Source organism: Pelophylax lessonae (genome assembly GCF_965119305.1).
Source record: "Pelophylax lessonae genome assembly, chromosome: 4".
NCBI lineage: Eukaryota > Metazoa > Chordata > Amphibia > Anura > Ranidae > Pelophylax > Pelophylax lessonae.
In genome coordinates this window covers 20,168,465-20,195,130 of record NC_138771.1, presented here as the reverse complement: position 1 = coordinate 20,195,130, position 26,666 = coordinate 20,168,465, and the positions used below count along the sequence as shown (strand labels likewise).

The window sequence follows — 26,666 nt, the reverse complement described above, 5'->3', positions numbered from 1 at the left end:
CTGGTGACCTGGGTGTCCCCAAGAAATTACCTTAATTTGCAGGAATTTTACCTCGCTTCCTGTTTGGTAATGGGACAGGAAATAAAGGGAAATCTCTGCAATGGAACACAGATAGCGGGAAAAAAAAAAATCTGACAGTGGTTATAACCCTCACTTACTCTATCCAAAATTAAAAAATAAAGTTTTGCCTATAGTTTTACTTTAACATTCTCCCTTTGGGATTAATAAAGCATTCAGAATCTGAACTCCTCTTTAAGTAAATTTGTCATTTTTATATGAAATACATTACATTCATTTACCAACTTGCTACGATGTGGCAGTTATAAGGCCCATTTACCTTATTATAGTAACCATAGGTGATTGCATTTGGTTGAACTCCGGCTTTCTTCATTTCGAACAGGACTTTGACAGCAAGGACGGGCTGCCCATACTGGCCACACAGCTGCATCAGTACCCGGTAGCAGACCTGTCATTCACAAATATGTACACAATGAGTATCTCTGGAAAATGGAGGCATACAAAAAACTAAGGATGCACCGATACCGGTATTGTGAAAATTGGTATCGTGAAAATGCTCCCAATACCCAACTGATACTTTTTGGTGCGATTTGCGCCCATATAAAATCAGAGGGCTCAAATCGCATTGCAAAGAAAAATAATCACATGCATTTCGAACAGGAAAGCGGTGCTAATACTGTTCGAATCGCATGCGGTTTCCCCACTGCTCCTGTGTGAGCCCAGGCTGAAAGCACTAGGACAAGCCTGAGTTCACACAGAAGCAGTGCAGGAAACCGCATTCCTGTTCAAATTGCATGTGATTCTTTGCAGTGCAATTTGAGCCCATTCATTTTGCATGGGCTCAAATCGCACAACAAAAGGTATCGGAGCATTTTCACAAGTACAAGTAACCAATAACGGTGCAACCCTATTTGTATGGTTATCACAATGCTGATGTTATAAAATGCAAGGGTATGCTGTGATTATAGATTACATTTAGGGCTGGTTGACACTAGCAGTAAGGATTGCCGCATCTCTGGAAGTCTCACCACCTGTTTTTACCGCATTACTGCGACACAACCGTGTGCACTGCATGCGGTTGTGGGGCAGTTGCAGCATGTCCCCATTCACTTAAATACAGTCAGGTCCATAAATATTGGGACATTGACACAATTCTAATCTTTTTGTCTCTATACACCACCACAACGGATTTGAAATGAAACAAACAAGATGTGCTTTAACTGCAGACTTTCAGCTTTAATTTGAGGGTATTTACATCCAAATCAGGTGAACGGTGTAGGAATTACAACAGTTTGTATATGTGCCTCCCACTTTTTAAGGGACCAAAAGTAATGGGACAATTGGCTGCTCAGCTGTTCCATGGCCAGGTGTGTGTTATTCCCTCATTATCCCATTTACAAGGAGCAGATAAAAGGTCCAGAGTTCATTTCAAGTGTGCTATTTGCATTTGGAATCGGTTGCTGTCAACTCTCAATATGAGATCCAAACAGCTGTCACTATCAGTGAAGCAAGCCATCATTAGGCTGAAAAAACAAAACAAACCCATCAGAGAGATGGCAAAAACATTAGGTGTGGCCAAATCAACTGTTTGGAACATCCTTAAAAAGAAAGAACGCACCGGTGAGCTCAGCAACACCAAAAGACCCGGAAGACCACGGAAAACAACTGTGGTGGATGACCGAAGAATTCTTTCCCTGGTGAAGAAAACAACCTTCACAACAGTTGGCCAGATCAAGATCACTCTCCAGGAGGTAGGTGTATGTGTGTCAAAGTCAACAATCAAGAGAAGACTTCACCAGAGTGAATGCAGAGGGTTCACCACAAGATGTAAACCATTGGTGAGCCTCAAAAACAGGAAGGCCAGATTCGAGTTTGCCAAACAACATCTAAAAAAGCCTTCACAGTTCTGGAACAACATCCTATGGACAGATGAGACCAAGATCAACTTGTAGCAGAGTGATGGGAAGAGAAGAGTATGGAGAAGGAAAGGAACTGCTCATGATCCAAAAGCATACCACCTCATCAGTGAAGCATGGTGGTTGTAGTGTCATGGCGTGGGCATGTATGGCTGCCAATGGAACTGGTTCTCTTGTATTTATTGATGATGGGACTGCTGACAAAAACAGCAGGATGAATTCTGAAGTGTTTCGGGCAATATTATCTGCTCATATTCAGCCAAATGCTTCAGAACTCATTGGACGGCGCTTCACAGTGCAGATGGACAATGACCCAAAGCATACTGCAAAAGCAACCAAAGAGTTTTTTAAGGGAAAGAAGTGGAATGTTATGCAATGGCCAAGTCAATCACCTGACCTGAATCCGATTGAGCATGCATTTCACTTGCTGAAGACAAAACTGAAGGGAAAATGCCCCAAGAACAAGCAGGAACTGAAGACAGTTGCAGTAGAGGCCTGGCAGAGCATCACCAGGGATGAAACCCAGCGTCTGGTGATGTCTATGCGTTCCAGACTTCAGGCTGTAATTGACTGCAAAGGATTTGCAACCAAGTATTAAAAAGTGAAAGTTTGATTTATGATGGTTAATCTGTCCCATTACTTTTGGTCCCTTAAAAAGTGGGAGGCACATATACAAACTGTTGTAATTCCTACCCCTTTCACCTGATTTGGATGTAAATACCCTCAAATTAAAGCTGAAAGTCTGCAGTTAAAGCACATCTTGTTTGTTTCATTTCAAATCCATTGTGGTTGTGTATAGAGCCAAAAAGATTAGAATTGTGTCGATGTCCCAATATTTATGGACCTGACTGTAGGTAGTGTTTGACAGTATCGTTGATGGGGTTATAATTCTTGCTGCGGTCACAAAGCAAAGCATGGCGGAGCCGTATATGTGTACACCCCCTGCTGTTGTCTTTTTAGCTTAAAGGGATTGTAAAGTCTTTTTTTTTTCTTTTTAAATAACAAACATGTTATACTTACCTCCTCTGTGCAGTTGGTTTTGCACAGAGTGGCCCGAATCCTCCTCTTCTGGGGTCCCTCTTTGGTGCTCCTGGCCCCTCCTTCCTATCAAGTACCCCCACAGCAAGCAGCTTGCTATGGGGGCACCCGAGCCGAGTTACAGCTCTGTGCATCCATTCAGACATGGAGCCGTGACTCGACCCGGCCTGGTCCTGCCCCTTCTCTCCCCTGATTGGCTGACTGACTTTAAATGACAGCAGCGAGAGCCAATTGTGCCATGCTGCTGTCTCAGCCAATGAGGAGGGGAGTCCCGGGCAGCTGAGAAACTCCTGCAACATCGCTGTATAGAGATGGGCTCAGGTAAGTCTTAGGGGTGCTGCTGCACACAGAAGGTTTTTTTATCTTAATGCATAGAATGCACCTTCTGCCTTTATAGTCTCTTTAACCACTTGCCGACCGCCGCACGACTATCTACGGCGGCGGTCAGCCCCTCACAGGCAAAGTGACGTAGGTCTACGTCGCTCGCCTGTGAGGGTTTAGGGAGCGAGCGCGCGCCGCCGGAGGCGCGCTCCCGCTCCCGCGTGGTCACGGACCCCCCCGCGCCTGTGACCGGCGGACCCGATCGCCGCCGGCCACTCTGCGATCGGCGGGGGAGAGGGAGAAAGTCAGGCAGCTTGTGTAAACAAGCTGCCTGTCATTCTCCTCTCTGTATGAGAGATGATCACATGGATCTACTATGTAGATCCATTGATCACTCTGCATACAGTTGAAGCCACAGCCAATCACAGTTAGAATCACGCCCCTAGGGACACACACAGCCCCTCCCTCTCAAATAAAGTTAACCCCTTCACTACCAGTGTATTTTTACAGTAACAGTGCATATATATAGCACTGATTACTGTAGAAATGTCACTGGTAACCCCAAAAGTGTCAAAAATGTCAGTCAAGGGTCCGATCTGTCCCCCGCAATGTCGCAGTACCGCAAAAAAAAAAATCGCAGATCGCCGCCATTACGCGTTAAAAAAAAAACAACAAAAATGACAAAAATCTTTCCCTTTGTTAGTAAACGCAATAACTTTTGCGCAAACCAATCAAAATACGCTTTTTGCGATTTTTTTTACCAAACATAGGTAGCATAAAACAAATTGGCCGAAAATATACATTTTTTTGGGGGGGGATTTCATATAAAAAAAAGGGAAAAATATTGCTATTTTTGCAAAATTTACGCTCTTTTTTTGTTTATAGCGCGTGATCAAAAAATCGCACAGGTGATCAAATACCGCCAAAAGAAAGCTCTGTTTGTGGGAAAAAAAGGACGCCAAATTCGTTTAGGTACAGCGTCGCACGACCGCGCAATTGTCCGTTAAAGTCACGCAGTGCCGAATCGCAAAATACCCTCTGGTCGTTTAGCAGCCAAATCCTCCGGGGCTTAAGTGGTTAAGGGGGAGTGGAGGGGGAACACTGTGCGGCATGCTTCCTGCAACCAACACAATGCAAATGAGGCTTAAGTGAACCTAAACTCTATCCAATCTATCTTTCAACAATCAACTCTTTTGCACATAATGGTAGGTTTCTGGATATCCTTCTGACATACAGTAGGTATTTTAGTGACCGTTGCGCAAGTCAAAATTATTTTAGGCGTTGCAGCCACCATTATTTCCCTATTGTTTTCCTTACAGTGAATCTAAAAGGCAGATCGTTTTTATTTTTTTTTACCTTAAAACATTCTTTGCATTAAGGTAAAAAAACGTTCTGCATGTAGTTCCCCCACAGCCCTTTCTTATACTTACCTGAGCCCAATCTCGATCCAGTGATGTGCATGACAGCAGAGGGTCTCTCTGCTCTCTCCCTCCTCATTGGTTTAGAGACAGCAGCGGTGGCAATTGGCTCCTGCTGCTGTCATTTACAGCCAGTGACGACAGTGCAGGGTTGAGTCCTGGGGTCAATAAATGCAGACAGCGAGGCTCAGGGTTGATTATCTGAGCCCGGCACGATTGGCTCCTGCTGCTGTCATTTAAAGTAAGTCAGCCAATCAGGGGAGTGAGGGGGCGGGGTCGCGGCTCCATGTCTGAATGGATACACAGAGCTGTGACTCGGCTCGGGTGCCCCCATAGCAAGTGGCTTCCTTTGGGGGCACGCAGAAGGGGGGGAGGAGCCAGGAAGAGGAGGATCGGGGATGCTCTGTGCAAAAACATTACACAGAGCAGGTAAGTGGAACATTTTTGTAATTTTACAGAAAAAAAAAAAGACTACCGTATATACTCGAGTATAAGCCGAGTTTTACAGCACATTTTTTTGTGCTGAAAACGTCCCCCTCGGCTTATACTCGAGTCAAGGAAGTCCCTGGCCGCTCCGACGTGCTTAAGCTTTAAAAATGGCGCATACATGTCACGGCGCACGCGCCGCCGCTCGGGACAAGCCAGGAATAGCCAAACGTATACGAGCGGCGGCGGCGCGTGCCCAATGACGTGTCGGCGCCATTTTTAAAATGAAGGCGCCTCTGGAACAGGTAAGTGAAACAGCTTCACTACCTGTCATTATGCAGGGCCGCGGGCATACTACAAGGGATGCAGTGCTGCGGGCATGGTCCACCTGTACCATGCCCACAGCACTGCATCTCCTGTAGTATGCCCACAACCCCGCATCCTCTTGTACCATGCCAGTCACCCCGCATCCTCTTGTACCATGCCAGTCACCCCGCATCCTCTTGTACCATGCCAGTCACCCCGCATCCTCTTGTACCATGCCAGTCACCCCGTATTATCCTGTACCATGCCAGTCACCCTGCATTCTCCTGTACCATGCCAGTCACCCTGCATTCTCCTGTACCATGCCAGTCACCCCGCATCCTCTTGTACCATGCCAGTCACCCCACATCCTCTTGTACCATGCCAGTCACCCTGTATTATCCTGTACCATGCCAGTCACCCTGCATTCTCCTGTACCATGCCAGTCACCCTGCATTCTCCTGTACCATGCCAGTCACCCTGCATTCTCCTGTACCATGCCAGTCACCCTGCATTCTCCTGTACCATGCCAGTCCCCCCGCATCCTCTTGTACCATGCCAGTCACCCTGTATTATCCTGTACCATGCCAGTCACCCTGCATTCTCCTGTACCATGCCAGTCACCCTGCATTCTCCTGTACCATGCCCGCCGCCCTGCATTCTCACCCTAGGCTTATACTCGAGTCAATCATTTTTCCCATCTTTTTGTGGTAAAATTAGGGGCCTCGGCTTATACTCGGGTCGGCTTATACTCAAGTATATACGGGTAAGTTTAGAATCACAATTTTGCTCATAAAAGTACATTATTGCATAAAGTATCATGTAGCATCAGGGAGCCAGCTACTCTTTTTCTTTACCTCATCAGGAGAGTCGATTTTCTTGACATGCATCTTCCGCAGCACGTCGTACGCAGTGCGCAGCGCTCTCACTTTGGAGTGGCAGACTTTAACATATGCAGGCAGGCAGATGAACCACAAGCCATAGCAATGCCTCAGCAGACATCTGGACCACATCTGGGGGATGGACGAGTATTGCTTGGCTATTTTATGAGCTGACCGGATCTCCTGCAAAAGGTTAAAACAGCAGCTGTTTCATCTCTACACAAACTTAAAACAGGACCACCCAAATCTGACTAGCTCACTTAGAAAAAAAGCTGAACAGAGATAAAAGTGGAGGCGTTGCCCATAGCAGCCAATCAGATTTGATGGTTATTGTTATTAAAAATCTAAAAAAAAAAGTTGTCAAATAACTAGAAGCGCACTAATGATTCTCTTTTTTTCCAACAAGTTTGGTTACATGTCCATCTTACTGGTATGCAGTTTATTTATTATAGCGCTTTACATATACACTATATATTGTCAAAAGTATTAGGACGCCTGCCTTTACACACACATGAACTTCCCAGTCTTAGTCCGTAGGATTCAATATTGAGTTGGCCCACCCTTTACAGCTATAACAGCTTCAACTCTTCTGGGAAGTCCGTCCACAAGGTTTAGGAGTGTGTCTATGGGAATGTTTGACCATTCTTCCAGAAGCGCATATGTGAGGTCAGGCACTGATGCTGGATGAGAAGGCCTGGCTCGCAGTCCCTGCTCTAATTCATCCCAAAGGTGTTCTATGGGGTTGAGGTGCAGGCCAGTCAAGTTTCTCCACCTCAAACTTGCTCATCCATGTCTTTATGGACCTTGCTTTGTGCACTGGTGCGTAGTCATGATGGAACAGGAAGGGGCCATCCCCAAACTCTTCCCACAAAGTTGGGGGCATGAAATTGTGCAAAATGTCTTGGTATGCTGACACCTTAAGAGTTCCCTTCTCTGGAACTAAGTGGCCAAACCCAACCCCTGAAACACAACCCCACACCATAATCCCTCCTCCACCAAATGGGAAACATTGCCTGTACCTGTGCCGCCTCTGTGTCCCAATAGACATCAATGGGACTGCTATCACGTGGATGCACAGAACAGTGCATCCCACATGGGCAAAAACAGCCCTTCATATGGATGTACACACAAGTATGCCCGTGTGAATGAGGCCTAAGTGTGTCTGTCTCTAGATCTACCAATTATTTTGATATCAAGCAAACCTCTGTCTATGCATTTGTAGCACTACTCCCTTGGGAGCTGCTGGTTACAAATTCCCCTGGGTTATCCATAGTAACAACTTGTTAATTCAATGTATTCCAAGTGCTTGGCTCAGTCAGAAAACAGTCTAGGGGATTTGGTTTTTGTTGTTTTTATTGAGAACTGGGATAGGAGAAGGGATGAGTGGGATACTCCAACTGAATGAACAATGCACAATTTTAGGACTTCTAGCTGTAGTTGAATGCGGCAAGGCCGCTGCTTCACCTTGCCACAGAAGTGAAGTAGTAATTAAGCGAACTGTACTTTGAATCACTCTTCAGGGCCCTGCTTGGCACCCCCTTTTACCCCTACTTTTCAGGGCTTTACTTGGCACCCCCTTTACTCTGATACACGGTGTGAGCTGACCCTTGTCCTCTGACTTTCCTGGAGTGGTCCCTCTTCCTAGGCAGACCCCTTGGCAAACCCCCTGGTAGTCATGGACACTGTTTTTCCCAGAAGATTCTGCCAGCAGCTCCACTGTCAGCCTTACAGGATCCCTTTTTGCTCAGCTCCACACCTGGTTCACTAGGCTGACTGCCTATGACCACTTTCGTCAGACAGCAGGAGAGACAGCCGTGAGCCTCCTCCTGGGACTCTGCAACCCGCCAAAGATGCCCTGTCACATGTCCCCCTGGCTTTTATGAGCAATCCCATGATGCACTGCAATTGTGCCCTCCCACTGGGACCCACACAAAAGCGTGTCACTGGCTGGGTTTCCTCCACTGTCCAACAGGCTCCCCTATTGGATACAGTGGGACACTCCCTCAGACCCAGTGAATCACACCTGGAAACATGCAACAGGCAAATCTAACAGATCAGGCTCCTCTGATAAGCAGATGGAGCATAATGATGCTTTTAGACCTAGCACCTGACTAGGAGGGTGCTACACAATTTTATGCTGTGCCTAGAATAAATAGGAGGCCAGTAACACTTTGAAGGCATATAACATGACTGTTACATCTCACATACTCACCGCTCCACAATCCTGGAATACCGTGATAAAATATCAGTTTACTAAAACCACAAAAAACTTTTTTTTTACATCACTGAATTAACACTATTTGATACATTTAAAGAAAAAAAGAAATGTTCAGTGCATTGATATTTTACCTGTTTTGTTCTCCTGAACATTGGCGATGGGCTGCTGGGAGCTGAGACTTTAGGGAAAAGTCTGTGGTTTTTCAGGAGCCCATCCGGAGTATCAAAAAGATCCAAGGTGAGGACAGGAAAACCATTGTAACTAAAGGAAATGAGAAAAAAAAATTGGTTAGCACTGCTGAGCTTCCATTACCAAGATCCTGGGATAAATCTGTGTGGAGACTTTGATGCGTTGCCAAACTTTATGTCTGCTCTGAGTACACTGCCCCACCCAAAGCAGAAAATATCGCAGCAGATTAAATGGTTTCCCTTTGAAATTGGTGTTGGACTGTGTATGCCCAAGTGACCGTACAACTGTTCCCCAGGGATGATCAAATAAAGTTCACAACAACATTAGAGGGAGCCTCATAGTATAGCATCAAGTCAATTGAACCCCTGGGATACTGATCTGGTCAGTTAAGTAGCAGAAGGGGTTGTTATTTAGTTTCAGCTGCTTTGGTGTTAATGAAATTAACAGGTGCACTAGATGGGCAACAATGAGACAACCTCCAAAACAGGAATGGTTTTACAGGTGGAGGCCACTGACATTTTATTTCCCTATTCCTCTTTTCTGACTGTTTTTCACTAGTTTTGCATTTGGCTAGGGTCGGTGTTGAAAAAGAAACGGCTGCACTCCAGATGAGGTCAAAATCCAGATTTATTGACTGGACATCCCAGTGTGACAATAGTGACAAGGTAGATGCGTTTCACGCACTACAATGTGTGCTTAATAAAACGGAATTTTTGTAAAATCTTACCTGTAAAATTCTTTTCTCTGAGTCCTCTGACAGTCGCCATATTCGTCACTATGGGGTATTGACCTTTGCTCCGTAGGAGTGCTAGGCAACAGAATATATTAATATCAAAGCTTTTAGCATATCCCACCCCCAGGGGGTGGTCCCCTCAGTCAATACCTCCTCACTTCCTGCATACCAACTCAGTTTCAGTAGAATAGCAGTAGAGTATACAAATAAACCCCAAAAGAGGGGCGGGGGCGGCGACTGTCGGAGGACTCAGAGAAAGGAATTTTACAGGTAAGATTTTACAAAAATTCCGTTTTCTCTTACGTCCTCCGACAGTCGCCGCCTCTTCATATTCGTCACTATGGGGACGTCCCAAAGCAGTGTAGACATGAGGGGTGGGAAACGCAGCCGCGCCTAAGGCAACGCAGTACCCACAGCAGAAAAAAAGGAACCTTACCAAAGGAAGGAAACCAGCTGGGCAACATGAAAAGCTTGCTCAACAGGAGCAACAACCCAGGAAAAAGCAAATAACCTAGGGATAAAAAACATCCCAAACAGCCAAGGGCCCAAAAATAAGGGACCCTAAGGCACTGCCGCACTGAGAACCTTGCGGCCAAAGGAAGCATCTGCCGATGCCTGAACATCCACTTCGTAGAATTTTGAGAAGGTGTGAACGGACGACCAAGTCGCCGCCTTACACACCCGGGCCACAGAAGCCCGATGATGACAGGCCCAAGACGTACTCAGAGATCTGGTAGATTGCGCCTTCACAGGCATGGGGGGAACTTTCCCCTCCAAAGCATATGCCTGTTCAATGGCCTGTCTGATCCATATGGCGATGGTAGAAGCCGACGCCGCCATGCCCTTCAGAGGTCCCTCAGGAAGGACAAATAGAGAATTCGTCTTGCGAAAGGATTTAGTCGATGACAGGTAAACCCTGATCGCCCGAACAACAACTAAGGAGTGTAAAGCCACCTCCTTTGGGTGTTTATGCTTCGCGCAAAGCGAAGGCAAGATAATGTCCTCATCAAGGTGAAATACCGAAATCCTTTTTGGAAGAAAAGACGGGTTAGGTCGCAAGACCACCCTATCCAAGTGAATCACCAAATACGGAGATCTGCAGGTAAAAGCTGCCAGCTCCGACACTCTGCAAATCAAAGCGATCGCCACCAAAAAGGCGACCTCCTTGGACAACAGAGACAACGAGATCTCCCTGATCTTTCCAAAAGGAGCATGTCGCAACACGGACAGAACAAGGTTCAAGTCCCATGAAGGCCGAGGCTCCCCCCTCGGAGGGACCAGGTGTCGCACTCCTTGAACAAAGGTGCCAACCAAGGAATTAGACGCCACAGGGCGTTGAAAAAGAACGGCCAGTGCAAAAATCTGACCCAAAATCGTGGCCAACGCCAAGTGCTGGGCCACGCCTGTTTGAAGAAAAGCCAACACTCTAGACACCGGGTATGAGCGAGGGGAATACCCCCTGGACTCACACCAGGCAAAATAGGCCTTCCAAGTACGGTAGTAAACCTTCCCCGAAGAGGACTTTCTAGCCTTGATCAAAGTGTGAAAGACCTCAGGGGAGAGACCCCTATCCTTCAGGATCTGGGTTACAACAGCCAGGCCGTCAAAGCCAGTGACTGTAAAGCAGGATGTAATATCGGTCCATGAGACAGAAGATCTACTCGAAAAGGCAGACGCCACGGAGCGTCGACCGCCAGATTCACGAGATCTGCGTACCAAGACCGGCGAGGCCAGTCTGGCGCCACCAGAATCACTGTGCGCGGTTCCGAGACCAACCTGCGAAGGAACCTGGACAGCAGCTGAATCGGTGGAAATGCATACATCAGTCGATACTGATGCCACGGAGCCACTAACGCGTCTGACGCGTCTGCCCGAGGATCGCGCGTCCTTGCCACGAACCTTTCCACCTAGTTGTACAGACGAGACGCGAACAGGTCCACATCCGGTGAACCCCACTGCGCGCACAGGGTCTGGCGACTCAGATAATCCGCCTGCCAGTTCTCCACCCCCGGAATGTGAACTGCTGTTATCGCCGGGACGTGTGTCTCGGCCCAAGACAGAATGTCGGCCACCTCCCGAGCCGCTCGGGCACTCCTGGTGCCCCCTTGGTGGTCGATGCAGGCCACCGCTGTGGCATTGTCCGTCTGCACCCGAACCGGACGGCCCTGCAGCCTGTCCGTTCAACGTCTAAGGCAAAGATTTATCGCTCGCAATTCCAGAATGTTGATCGGAAGAGAGGATTCCCCTTCCGACTAAGTACCCTGGGCGGACAGAAAGCCCAGAACACCACCCCAGCCCGACAGGCTGGCATCCGTGGTGATCACCGACCACGAGAATGGGCGAAAAGACTTGCCCCCCGACACCGCCGGGAACTGTAGCCACCACAGAAGATCCCTTCTGGCGCGATGGCTCAATGAATTCTGGAGATCCAGAGATTGCGGTCGCCCGTCCCACCTGGTCAGAATCTCCGCTTGGAGATCCCACGTGTGAAACTGGGCGAAGGGAATCGCCCCGAAAGCCGAGACCATCAATCACAGACACCTCATGCACGTCCGGAGGGACGAGCACTGAACGTCCCTGAGGGACCTGACTTCTTCCTGAAGTATCCTGAGCTTGTCGTCCGGCAGGAAAACCCTCGTCTGAACAGAGTCCAGGATCATTCCCAGGCAGGGAAGACGAACCAACGGGCACAGCGTCGATTTTGGAAAGTTTATCGTCCAACCAAACTCCAGTAGAGTCTGCATCGCGACGGACAGGTCGTTCACCAGACCCTGACTGGACGCAGACCAAACCAGAATGTCGTCCAGATACCCCAGGCCCGAGATGCCCTGGGCTCTCAACAAAGCCAGAACCGGCGCAAACACCTTGGTGAACACCCGCGGAGCCGAAGCGAGACCAAAGGGTAACGCCACGAATTGGTAATGATCCTCCGCAATGGCGAATCGAAGGTACCTCTGGTGACCCCCGAAAACGGGGACGTGAAGGTACGCTCCTTTCTGGGCACAACGAACAGATTGGAATAGAAACCCCGAAATCTGTCCCGATGAGGCACCGGGACCACCACTCCCTGGACCCGCAAGTCCCGCCAGGTGCAGATCCTGCAAGCGCTCCGGAGAAAGCTGAAGATTGGAGGGAAAAAATCTGCTCGCTGGCCGAGAGAGAAACTCGATCTCGTATCCTGATCGAACGATTTCCTGAACCCACCAGTCCCGAACGCGGGCCAGCCAGGGTTGAAGAAAACCGAGCAAACGTCCCCCCACCCCAGAACTGGGTGAGGGCGCCCCTTCAGGCCGCAATGTTATGGGCAGCGGACCCGGACTGGCCGGACTTCTGCTTACCCGTCCACGGCTTCTTCTGGGAGCCTTGGCCTTTGAAGGGCTTGCCCTCATAGTATGACCAAAAGGCACGAAAAGACCCCTGAGAGGGTCGAAATGAGGTCGTTTTCCTACCACGAACAACCTTAGACTTGTGAGTCTGGGGCAAGAGCGTGCTCTCACCCCCGGTAATACCCTTTGTCAGAGTATCCAAGGAGTCGCCAAGAAGGCGAGATCCCGCATAGGGTAAATTAGCTAAAGGCTTGCGAGAAGCTCGGTCAACAGACCAACATTTAAGCCAAATCAGACGGCGTGTCAACACCGCCACGCTTTGGACCCGCGCAGCCAAAGGGACTAAATCTAAGTCCGCATCACACAAATACATGACACTCTGATGAATTTGATCCACCATAGTCAATGTTGTCGGCGGGGCAGAGTCAGCCACCAGGATGCGCCTGAGCACCTGCGCCCAATCCGCGACAGCCCCGGCTGCCATAAGGGAAGCAAAAATAGGTTTCAGCATTGAACCAGTAACCGCATAAGTATGGCGGGCAAGAGACTCTAATCTCCTGTCCGTGGGGTCCCGGAACACCGGGGTATCCTCCGCCGGAATCGCAGTGGACTTATTGAAAAACTGCCACCGCATGATCCACCGGAGATGGTACACACCAAAGCTCATCCGTAGCGGACGTAAAGGGATAACGCAGCTTGAACCTACTCGGCACAGCAAAAAGCTTCTTTAAATGGCGCCATTGTTCATCAACAGCGCGCTGAAATTCCGCAGAGCAAAGAAAAACCTGTGATGTCTTGCGTTTTCCCTGCGACCCATAAGAGGACAGCAAGGCAGGAGGACATGGTTCATCCTGCAAATGTAATGCTTGCTTGATAGAAGCAACCAACTCATCCATGAGTGCAAGCTCTTCAGACGAGCCAGGTGGGGAATTATCAACCACCTCTACCTCAGCCACCCCCTCAGACCCCACAAGGTCAAGAGAGGAACGGGACCCTGAGAAGGGCACTCCAGCCATGGCAGCCCCAACGCCCTCTGATCAGAGGAAATTGATACTCCGGACCTTTTTGTGGAACGATCAGCCACCAGCATCTGCACCTGAGCAGCTAGGTTTGCCACAACAGTAGCCAAATCAGCCCCCCGCGGGGGAAGCAGCAGCCCCCAGGCCCCCCACTAAAGTGGGAGGAAACTTGCTTTCCTGAGAATCCATGCCCCAGTGAGTTTTTAGAAAAAAAGGGGTTAATGTCCCTTTAAGACCGCGGCGAAGCGTCTCCCACCGCACACAAACACATACACTGACCCCCACAGGGACAATGAAAAGACACTGGGTAAGGAACACAGAACAAAGGAGAGGTAAAAACCTGGAGATCACACAGGCTGCTGCTGCTACCGATCGCTGTCCCAGGGCAAAGGAAATGATGCAATAACTGCCCGCCCCACAAGCCTCATGCAAGGCTACACAAAAATGGCCGCTGAGGAATCCTCATGTAAATGGGGAGTGAGACTGACATGCGGTCCGATCGATCGCCGCCAAAATGGCGGCGCTTGGCGCCAAAACTCCGCGCCCTGCTGCATAGGATCGTTACCAACATGTTGTGAAAAAAAATGGTGGACCGCCACAGCGGTCGCCGCACGGTATGGCACACACAAGCCCCGCATGTCTCACACAGCCTGTCACACAGAACAGAGCAGGAGAGCCCCCCCCCTGCACAGCCCACAGAAAGGCAGCAGTTCCCACAGGAATCGGACAGGGAGCCCAAAAGTGTTCACACACAAACCACAGCATGTCTCACACAGCCTGTCACACAGAGCAGAGCAGGAGAGCCCCCCCCCCCCCCTCACAGCCCACAGAAAGGCAGCAGTTCCTACAGGAATCTGACAGGGAGCTCAAAAGCCTTCACAGACATGCAGGGTCACACAGTCCCAGACTGACACCCAATACAGACAGGTCCCCACACAGAAATTTACTCACCATCCGGATGGCGTGGGGAGCCTTCCTTTGCGATCAAACCGCTGTACTGAGGACAGGGAGAGTCGCAGCCAGGACGCAGTGAAACTGCGGTGCGAAACCGCAAATGGCGTCCGGTGAGGTAGCCACCTCACCGCAGCATCCCTGCAGCGAACAGGGATGGGTCGTTCAAATGCCAGGAAAACCTGAGCTGAACGCTCGACGGCAGGCTGGGAAGCCACTGGCCCACAACCTGCGACCCAGGGGGGCCAGCCCGAGACCCAGCCCGCACGATCATCTTCATCAGAAGAACTAACTAAAGCTGGAAATAAACAGCTAAGTAAAAGAAAGAGAAAAAACTACAAATAAAATCAAAAAAGAGAAAAGTGGCTGAGACTAAGAGCCCCAGCACAAGGACAGCCTGCACTCCTGAGCTAGGCATATGAAACTGAGTTGGTATGCAGGAAGTGAGGAGGTATTGACTGAGGGGACCACCCCCTGGGGGTGGGATATGCTAAAAGCTTTGATATTAATATATTCTGTTGCCTAGCACTCCTACGGAGCAAAGGTCAATACCCCATAGTGACGAATATGAAGAGGCGGCGACTGTCGGAGGACGTAAGAGAAATCTGGATTTTGACCTCATCTGGAGTGCAGCCGTTTCTTTTTCTTCATTGATTATCCACGGAGGCGAGCCGGGGCGTGCACCGGTGTGTGTCATCAGGCTTACATACCACCTTGAGCAGTGAGTTCCTTTTCTTGGATAGGGTCAGTGTCACTACTGGTAGCATGAGGTGATTTCTGGACCCTATAGAGGTTGCACAGGCAGTCCAACTCCTCCAGGATGGCACATCAATACGTCCCATTGCCAGAAGGTTTGCTGTGTCTCCCAGCACAGTCTCCAGAGCATGGAGGAGATTCCAGGAGACAGGCAGTTACTCTAGGAGATCTGGACGGGGCCGTAGAAGGTCCTTAACCCATCAGTAGGACCGGTATCTGCTCCTTTGTGCAAGGAGGAACAGGATGAGCACCGCCAGAGCCCTACAAAAATGACCTCCAGCAGGACACTGGTGTGAATGTCTCTGACCAAACAATCAGAAACTAACTTCATGAGGATGGCCTGAGAGCCCAATGTCCTCTAGTGGGCCCTGTGCTTACTGCCCGGCACCATGGAGCTCGATTGGCATTTGCCACTGAACACCAGAATTGGCAGGTCCACCACCGGCGCCCTGTGCTTTTCACAGATAAGAAATAATCTGCTGCCATCTACCAGGATGATGAAGATGAAACGAGGGAGGACATTTCAGCAAGACAATGATCCCAAACACAAAGCCAAGAAAACTCTCAATTGGTTTCAAGGAAAGAAAATAACGCTGCCAGAATGGCCCGGCCAATCACCTGACTTGAATCCAATAGAAAATCTATAGAAAGAACTAAAGATCAGAGTTCATAGAAGAGGCCCACGGAACCTTCAAGATTTGAAGACTGTGTGGAAAAATGGGCCAAAATCACACCTGAGCAACGCATGTGACTACTTTCTCCATACAGGAGGCGTCTTGAAGCTCTCATTACCAACAAAGGATTTTGTACCAAGTATTAAATACATTTCAGTTAGCGTGTTCAATACTCTTTCCCTGTGTCATTCCATTTTATTACACATAACTTCATTTCTGAACCTATTTGTTTTTGTTTCTTTATGTATGGATTGCATGGGTTGTTACCGACGTGTAGTGAAAATTGCTTGTCAATAGCACCTTTAGAAATATATTTACTTAGAAAAATGGTGACGTGTTTATAACTTATTTTACTCACTGTGTGTGTGTGTATGTATGTATGTATGTATGTATGTATGTATGTATGTATGTATGTATGTATATATATATATATATATATATATATCATTATTTTTTCTAATACTGACCAGTTTGTATATGTGTAGGCTAAGTCTAAGGGAAGGATGCTAAAAAACAAAAAGTCTGTGATTTTATAAATTTATATATATTTTTTTCCCCTACTACTGCCTACACTTGTATGTGTAGGCTCTTGACAGGCTATCTAAAAATCCCCAGAAAACCCTCACAGGCTCTTGTAAAGTGGAATTCCAGCCACCTATCAAACAAAATAAAGTCAGCAGTTACAAAAAGTGTAGCTGCTGACTTTTAAAAAAACAGCCAATTACCTGTCCCAGGGTCCACAGGTGCACTCAGACTTCATCCTCTGTCCTCCCTCGACAGTGCCGGCATCTTCACTATGGGCACCTGGCTGTGACAGCTTGCGGCTTCACAGCTGGGTGCCCACTGCGCATGCGTGAGTTGCACTGCACATTGTGAATGGTGGATGCAGTCTTCTGGGACCGGTTAGGTATCCCAGAAGACTGCAGGTGGAGGGAGGAAGGAGAGCTTCCGTTGCCAAGCGCCACAGCGCTAGGAACGGAAGAGAGAAGCAGGTACATGTCATAATTGGGTAGCCGCTCCTCCCCCCCACCACAAAAAGTGCCAATTGTGCAGGAGGAGCGGGAGACGAGTCCGTAAAGAGGAACATCCCCTTTTGGGTGGAGTTCCCCTTTAAAGAAAACCTCTGCATGGGTGCAGTTTATGAATTTTACTTATTTCACACAAAAGACACCATTGGTATAAAATTACAAAACTGAATTAATAAAACAAAGGTTAGTATTCAAAAATCTGAGCTACAAAAAAAAAAACAAAAAAAAAAAAAACTACACACACAACACACACTATTGAATTTGAACAAAAACTAACAAAGTACTCAAGAGAAAAAAAAAGAAAAAGTAAAGCTGGCAGACACTGCATGGACGGGAACCCCATTATTATAGTGGAATCTTGGCAGTCACACACTATGTGCGAATATTTCCAGCTATTTTCCCAGAATTGCCAGGCAGTGAACCATCATTTCTGGTCTGATAAAGAAGACCACCCACAAGGCTTCTCCTAATACAAAGTCTATGTAGATCCTTCCAAAACTATTCTCAGGACTCAGAATACAAAAGGCGTTCCCAAAATTCTCCCAAATACCATGGAAGTGACTTGGGCCCCTTTCACACGGGCGATCTGAGCAGGTCCGCTTGTCACTTTTTCAGGAAGACCTGATCGGATGGTCCATGTATTCCTATGGACAGGCGGCTGTAAATGGACTGGAAACCGTTTACATCCAGCTTATCTCCACCAATCTGATCCAGTTTACTAAAGAACAGAAGGAGGATATCTGTCCATCCACCATCTAGGAAAATCAGAGGGGAGTCGGGTGTAAACAGACAGCCAGTCCATTTACACCTAGCTGTGCAGAGAGCAGAACGGGCAATGTCTGTGTCTACTCTGTCATCCGCTCGCTCTGCTCATGCATGAAGACAAAAAGCCTTCTGTGTGTAGCAGCCCCCCCAGCAACCCTAATACTTACCTGAGGTCCCTCTCTGTCCAGCGATGTCCACGAGTCCCTAAGCCGTCCGGGACTCTTTCTCCTGATTGGCTGAGACACAGCAGTGGCGCCATTGGCCCCCCCCCCCCCCCCCACGGCTGTCAAAGTCAGTTAGCCAAACAGGAGAGAGAGGGGGCGGGACGGAACAGCAGCTCCATGTCTGAATGGACACACAGAGCTGCAGCTGGGCTCGGGTGCCTCCATAGCAAGCTGCTTGCTGTGGGGGCACTCGACAGGAGGGAGGGGCCAGGAGCAGCAATGAGGGACCCGAGAAGAGGAGGATTTGGGCTGCTCTTTGCAAAACCAACTGCACAGAGGAGTGAAGTATATAACATATGCCTTGTTTCCACTGAGCGGAACGGTTCGGGTCGGTACAGTTTGGAAGGGTTAGAATGGTCCGGTCTATTCAGGTGAGCGTTTCCACTGCAAGTCAGGCCACCAGGGACCATGCGGGGTTCACACCAAATGAGGTGTTTGTTTTGTGCTTTCATTTGACGTGAGCATTGAAGTTTTCCTGTCTGCCAATCAGTAGAATGTATTGTGTGACGCCAGTAGCTCCGCCCTAACCGTACCGTACCATTTCCTATGGCCCTACATCTGAAGCAGGACCAGGAATGGTGCGGTTTGGTTCGGTTGTATGGGTCACTTTCATAATGGAAACACTCAAATTAGCGTACCGTACCGAACCAACCCGAACCGATCAGCTCAGTGGAAACGAGGCATTATTTTTTTTTTTAAAAAACGAAACACATTACAATCACTTTAATGTGAAAAATTTTAAATAAAGTAAAACTGAAGGCAAAAACTTTTGTTTTTTAATTTTTGACAGATTGGAGGAGGATTAAAACATCTGTCAGGTTTTTATTGCTGTCCATGCCCCCCATTAGGGAGTTTGAACCCCTCTATTTTTTTGGTGACCGTTATCACAGAGAGTAAGAGAAAAGCCCAGAAATAATAAACAGATTTGTAAAAAAAAAAAAAAAAAAAAGCCCAAATTTTCGGTTGTTGACAGAACTGGAATAAAGGGGGGAATCATTCAATGGGGACACTAGTTCTGGTGACAACCAGTGATTCCCTTCGTTTAAGGGATCTCCTCTCACTTCCTGCTGTGGCTATGGTAGTAAAGGGAAATCTCCCTAATTGGACACAGATGGCAAAAAAAAAAAAAATTGAGTGGGGTTGCAACAATTTCTTACAATATGTGTTCCCTGCCTTCCACTGCAGCTAATCAAGCACAGATAATGTTAGCCGCAGCACCGAGCTTGTCATAACCATATGTGTCCAGGCACAAACCGTGAAACTAAAAAGGTCATGGTGGATGGAAAATATGACCGTCTAAATTATTCATCAGATCAATGCACATATTCACCAGCACACCATGGATCTTCAAATGCGGTCCAAAGCTTTTACTGCAGAGGGATCAAATCACAGAACAACAAGCGCAACATTTTTGGAGCCGTGCAGAACCCCTTCATCAGGCATGTGATAAAAGTGCATACAGTGACACAACAATGTAAATAAACTACCACTAATAAAAACCATAAGAAAAAGGGACACCCCCCCCCCCCCCCCTCTGAGGTCACATGAGGTCATATTCCTGCCAAAAAGCCATTAAACATGTCTACTTATGAAGACACCTAGGGAGTGTCCCTGTAAATTGCTTAATAAATAAGGGGGGGCCCAGACAGACCCTTTATATCAGGCTACTTAACGGTGATCAGGCATATCAGCAAGGTGTTAGAAAAATATAGGAACCAATAGGTTTCAAACCTGCGCAAATCAATAACCAAAAACAAACTAGAATAAAGAGCTGCGTGTTGTAAAGTGTAAAAAAAAAACACCTAGAATGTGAAAAGAAACAAAGGAACTGTTCTCCTATATCACAAATTATATATCACCACAGTAAATAAATAAATATATATATCTTCAAGTACATAAAAATTGTAAAGTCCATGTATAAATCCCACATGTGAATGAAGTCTTCAGTGAGTATGGGAAAGGTTCCTTTCCACCAGCATGCAGACACTATGCACTCACCAGACTTAATTGACCCCCATTACAGGGAGCAAAATTCCACACATGGAAAAATTCAAGATGTCATACATGAGTGTGACGGTACTAACCGTCACTATGAGTGAAAGACAGATAAGTATTGGTTTGGATTGCTTCAATATTTGTCAGCAAAATCTTCATATAGAAATATGAAAATTTAATACCACCTTACACAGTGTATTCCATGCTTGGCTGTGAGTGAGACACACAGACTGTCATTCACAGACTTCCCTATTGTTTGTGTATTGGAAGGGAATGTGTATTGTGTTAAAGTTTACCTGTCTGTTCCATTGTTAAATGTTAATGACCTTGCATTGTTCTGGCCAGGTGGCTAGATAATTAGTTTAGGGTTATTCTGTTCCTGTATACAAATCTATCTGCATATGCTAATGCAAATCAGACTCACCTGACCTGATAGTGTATATGTGTGGGTTCAATAAACAGTTCTTCTTGCTTAGCCTCAACATAGAGTGTCATCTCATGTTTGTGGGAGAAGGCTATACCAGCTCTATCTCTCTTTTGCATTGATCGCTAAATCCCTAGCTCTGGTAAGAGCGGTTCCTGCTCTACTCTACAGTATCCCTCCCACTAGGGGGAAGAGAACATCTCTGGCGGTGAAACCCCTCTTTCCATCGGAGCGGCCGCTACAATGAGGTCACAGGAATGAATTCAAACAGCTGCGGTCATCCATTCTATATATATATATATATATATATATATATATATATACACACACAGTGGGTACGGAAAGTATTCAGACCCCCTTAAATTTTTCACTCTTTGTTATATTGCAGCCATTTGCTAAAATCATTTAAGTTCATTCTTCTTCCTCATGAATGTACACATAGCACCCCATACTGACAGAAAAACACAGAATTGTTGACATTGTTGCAGATTTATTAAAAAAGAAAAACTGAAATATCACATGGTCCTAAGTATTCAGACCCTTTGCTCAGTATTTAGTAGAAGCCCCCTTTTGATCTAATACAGCCAGGAGTCTTTTTGGGAAAGATGCAACAAGTCTTTCACACCTGGATTTGGGGATCCTCTGCCATTCCTCCTTGCAGATCCTCTCCAGTTCTGTCAGGTTGGATGGTAAACGTTGGTGGACAGCCATTTTTAGGTCTCTCCAGAGATGCTGAATTGGGTTTAAGTCAGGGCTCTGGCTGGGCCATTCAAGAACAGTCACGGAGTTGTTGTGAAGCCACTCCTTCGTTATTTTAGCTGTGTGCTTAGGGTCATTGTCTTGTTGGAAGGTAAACCTTCGGCCCAGTCTGAGGTCCAGAGCACTCTGGAGAAGGTTTTTGTCCAGGATATCCCTGTACTTGGCCGCATTCATCTTTCCCTCGATTGCAACCAGTCGTCCTGTCCCTGCAGCTGAAAAACACCCCCACAGCATGATGCTGCCACCACCATGCTTCACTGTTGGGACTGTATTGGACAGGTGATGAGCAGTGCCTGGTTTTCTCCACGCATACCGCTTAGAATTAAGGCCAAAAAGTTCTATTTTGGTCTCATCAGACCAGAGAATCTTATTTCTCACCATCTTGGAGTCCTTCAGGTGTTTTTTTTGCAAACTCCATGCGGGCTTTCATGTGTCTTACACTGAGGAGAGGCTTCCGTCGGGCCACTCTGCCATAAAGCCCCGACTGGTGGAGGGCTGCAGTGATGGTTGACTTTCTACAACTTTCTCCCATCTCCTGACTGCATCTCTGGAGCTCAGCCACAGTGATCTTTGGGTTCTTCTTTACCTCTCTCAGCAAGGCTCTTCTCCCCCGATAGCTCAGTTTGGCCGGACGGCCAGCTCTAGGAAGGGTTCTGGTCGTCCCAAACGTCTTCCATTTGAGGATTATGGAGGCCACTGTGCTCTTAGGAACCTTAAGTGCAGCAGAAATCTTTTTGTAACCTTGGCCAGATCTGTGCCTTGCCACAATTCTGTCTCTGAGCTCTTCAGGCAGTTCCTTTGACCTCATGATTCTCATTTGCTCTGACATGCATTGTGATCTGGAAGGTCTTATATAGACAGGTGTGTGGCTTTCCTAATCAAGTCCAATCAGTATAATCAAACACAGCTGGACTCAAATGAAGGTGTAGAACCATCTCAAGGATGATCAGAAGAAATGGAAAGCACCTGAGTTAAATATATGAGTGTCACAGCAAAGGGTCTGAATACTTTGGACCATGTGATATTTCAGTTTTTCTTTTTTAATAAATCTGCAACAATGTCAACAATTCTGTGTTTTTCTGTCAGTATGGGGTGCTATGTGTACATTCATGAGGAAGAAGAATGAACTTAAATGACTTTAGCAAATGGCTGCAATATAACAAAGAGTGAAAAATTTAAGGGGGTCTGAATACTTTCCGTACCCACTGTATATAGCTAGTGTATTCAAAGCAATATAAGCAAGATGTGTGATTGGAACTTGTGATCAGCGGGGAATGGCGTCCCCGCTGCCAGGCAACACAGCCCAGACCCGATCAAAGCGTGCCATGGAGGCTGCACATCTTCTGTAAGTAAGTGGCCAAAAGAACAGGTAAAAAAAAAAAATAAAATCATTAGGCCCCGTTCACATAGGGGCGACGCTACTTCGCACCGCGACCTCGGAGGTCGCGGTGCGAGCAGCGCTCCGCGACCTCGAAGTGGCCGCCAAGGACTTCATAACATTGAAGTCTATGGCGGTCGCCTCCTGGTCGCCCCAAAGAAGCTCCGGACCCTTTTTCTAAGTCTGAGCGACTTGTGTCGCTCCTATTAGAACGGGTCCGCAGTTTCCCTATGGGAGGCGACCTACGGCGACCTGTGAGGCGACCAGGTCGCCTCACAGGTCGCCTCAGTGTGAACGGGGAATAAAACAAAAAGGAACATACCAAAAAATAAATAAATATAAATACACAAAGGCCCCTTTCACACAGGCAATCCGATCCGCCTGTCAGTTTTTCAGGCAGACCTGATCGGATGCCCTATGGGGCAGCGGTGGTCAGCAGAGACCTCTCCACTGACACCCGCTGCTATCCGCTTCCAATCCTGTCCATGAAATCTGGACGCATGGAACCCCTATTTTCCATGCTTCTGGAGGATCGGATCGGATGAGAAAGGATAGGCGGTCCGTGCTCATCCGATCTCCGCATAGAGGACAGCGGGGATCTGTCTCTGCACACAGAGCGGAGACGGAGCTGTCATCTGTCTGCTCAGAGGGGTTCGGCGGATCGATCCCCCGCTGAGCAGAATGGACTCCATCAGGCGGTGCGCCGTGTGAAAAGGGGCCATAAAAAAATCATAAAGAAAAAGGAAAATACCAAAAAATAAATAAATACAAAAAAAAAAAATGAAGAACAGAAAAAAGAGAATGCTGCAAAAATGATAAAAAAATACTTCTAAATAAAAATAAAAAAAACAAAAAAATAAATAAAACGTAAAAATAGTAAAAGCAGGGTGGGGGTTGGTGGAGTGGGGAGAAAAAACAAAAAGGGGACAGGGAAGAGAAAAAAAAAAATGCAGAAAAAAAATGACTCTTGAAAGCCCTGTTACCATAGTCATCCTACTGGCTAGAAACAAAAACAAAAAACTAAAATTCTAAGCAATGGGATAAAAATGATTATTCATCAGAACATTTGGAGCACGTTGGTCCAAGTGTACATATTTATGCAAGAAAACCCTGACATCTCATCACAAAATGAATGAAGCTATTAGCAGTGAAAATGAAAAGCAGGTGCGTCTGTTCTCTGTGGGCAGATTGTGTTTAAAAAAAATCTGCATAGTGCCCATAGCACTATGCCAACTGGGAATGTGTCCACATTTCATCATATATGAACGCCCCAACTGGAATGCACACAGACTCTACTGAAGGCAATCACCTGTATTTCTTTGGGTGCTCCTCTCCATTGGGTAAGTGAGGAATCTCTGGTGGTGTTATAAACACCGTGTGCTCACTCTTGTGGGATTCATCTAATTCTATGAGACGCATCTCTCCAGACTTGTCCACGTCTACCTGAAGGCAGAAAGGAAGAAGAAAACGTATTAAACAAATAGAAAAAGTGGCACAACAGCAAAACATTCATGTTACATTGGTATGGGAGACTAGCGCCGGTAGTAAAAGACAGCGGCAGGAATCCGTGAATTTCAATGACCGCGCTTTGTGCGTGTGCAGCAGTGAATCACTGCAGGTAATCGCTGCCTCTGCAGAACGCCGCTGATAGCTGTGGCGGCCGCTGACCGGTCATTGCAAGTTACAGGGCTCAGTGGCCACAGCAGGAATCAGCAGGTTTCCTGTTGTCATTTGCACAGGCGCCAGACGCCTTTGTGAATGTAGCCTTATAGAAGCTGCAAACCCATTATATATATATATATATACACATATATACACACATACATACATATACACACACACACAGTATTTCACAAAAGTGAGTACGCCCCTCACAATTTTATTCTATCTTTTCATGTGACAACACTGAAGAAATGACACTTTGCTACAATGTAAAGTAGTGAGTGTACAGCTTGTATAACAGTGTAAATTTGCTGTCCCCTCAAAATAACTCAACACACAGCCATTAATGTCTAAACCGCTGGCAACAAAAGTGAGTACACCCCTAAGTTAAAACGATCAAATTGGGCCCAAAGTGTCAATATTTTGTGTGGCCACCATTATTTTCCAGCACTGCCTTAACCCTTTTGGGCATGGAGTTCACCAGAGCTTCACAGGTTGCCACTGGAGTCCTCTTCCACTCCTCCATGACGACATCATGGAGCTGGTGGATGTTAGAGACCTTGCGCTCCTCCACCTTCCATTTGAGGATGTCCCACATATGCTCAATAGGGTTTAGGTCTGGAGACATGCTTGGCCAATCCATCACCTTTACCCTCAGCTTCTTTAGAAAGGCAGTGGTCGTCTCAGAGGTGTGTTTGGGGTCCATGCCATGTAGGAATACTGCCCTGTGGCCCTGTCTCTGAAGGGAGGGGGATCATGCTCTGCTTCAGTATGTCACAGTACATGTTGGCATTCATGGTTCCCTCAATGAACTGTAGCTCCCCAGTGCCGGCAGCACTCATGCAGCCCCAGACCATGACACTCCCACCACCATGCTTGACTGTAGGTAAGACACACTTGTCTTTGTACTCCTCACCTGGTTGCCCCCACACACGCTTGACACCATCTGAACCAAATAAGTTTATCTTGGTCTCATCAGACCACAGGAGATGGTTCCAGTAATCCATGTCCTTAGTCTGCTTGTCTTCAGCAAACTGTTTGCGGGCTTTCTTGTACATCATCTTTAGAAGAGGCTTCCTTTTGGGACGACAGCAATGCAGACCAATTTGATGCAGTGTGCGGCGTATGGTCTGAGCACTGACAGGCTGACCGCCCACCCCTTCAAACTCTGCAGCAATGCTGGCAGCACTCATACGTCTATTTCCCAAAGACAACCTCTGGATATGACGCACTCAACTTCTTTGGTCTACCATGGTGAGGCCTGTTCTGAGTGGAACCTGTCCTGTTAAACCGCTGTATGGTCTTGACCACCGTGCTGCAGCTCAGTTTCAGGGTCTTGGAAATCTTCTTATAGCCTAGGCCATCTTTATGTAGAGCAACAATTCTTTTTTTCAGCTCCTCAGAGAGTTCTTTGCCATGAGGTGCCATGTTGCACTTCCAGTGACCAGTAAGAGAGTGAGAGCGATAAAACCAAATTTAACACACCTGCTCCCCATTCACACTTGAGACCTTGTAACACTAACGAGTCACACGACACCAGGGAGGGAAAATTGCTAATTGGGCCCAATTTGGACATTTCCACTTAGGGGTGTACTCACTTTTGTTGTCAGTGGTTTAGACATTAATGGCTGTGTGTTGAGTTATTTTGAGGGGACAGCAAATTTACACTGTTATACAAGCTGTACACTCACTACTTTACATTGTAGCAAAGTGTAATTTCTTCAGTGTTACAAGAGAAGGTGCTGCACTAGAAAAGAAGTGAGCATATATCAGTCCAATATAGCAAACGATCCATCCATCCGTCCGTCCGTCCACTGGATCTTCAGTGTTGTCACAATGCCTAACAATTGGATCAAACATGCCTTTTAGTTACTCAAAGCCTCGGGTTTTCATTATGCACAATTATGACTTTCTAGACACTGGCATCATCACTAAATAAGGAGGATGTCTATTTCCTTTAAAACATCCTTGTTTGACCCTCCTGTGCCCCTCTCCCTCAGCACTGGGGTGACATTAGCTAACTGATAGAGAGAAATGGAGGGAGAAGAGAAACATTGGAATACTAGTCAGTACCAGTGTGCAAAAGTATATTTGCTATTAAAGGATAAATCACCTCTAACGTTTAGTGTCCTACATGTGGATGTTGCTGCATGTCTTAACGCTATTAGAATAGTTTTTTACATTTTAGAATGGGGTGTCTCAAGACTGTTCATAATTTTAAAGGGTTCTTTGAGATTGTCTATA

The 26,666-nt window shown here is 47.0% G+C and overlaps 1 protein-coding gene across 1 annotated transcript in view; it reads right to left on the bottom strand.

Annotated features, from left to right (window-relative positions):
* The window catches only part of DENND4A (DENN domain containing 4A), a 306,249-nt gene that overhangs the window by 95,727 nt on the left and 183,856 nt on the right, over nucleotides 1–26,666 (bottom strand). Inside the window, exons 15-18 of the mRNA XM_082255258.1 lie at nucleotides 24,070–24,203; nucleotides 8,671–8,800; nucleotides 6,298–6,504; nucleotides 338–466 (exon numbers count right to left, since the gene is read on the bottom strand). Coding sequence (XP_082111384.1) covers nucleotides 338–466; nucleotides 6,298–6,504; nucleotides 8,671–8,800; nucleotides 24,070–24,203 — 600 coding nt within the window. The remainder of the gene's footprint in view (nucleotides 1–337; nucleotides 467–6,297; nucleotides 6,505–8,670; nucleotides 8,801–24,069; nucleotides 24,204–26,666) is intronic.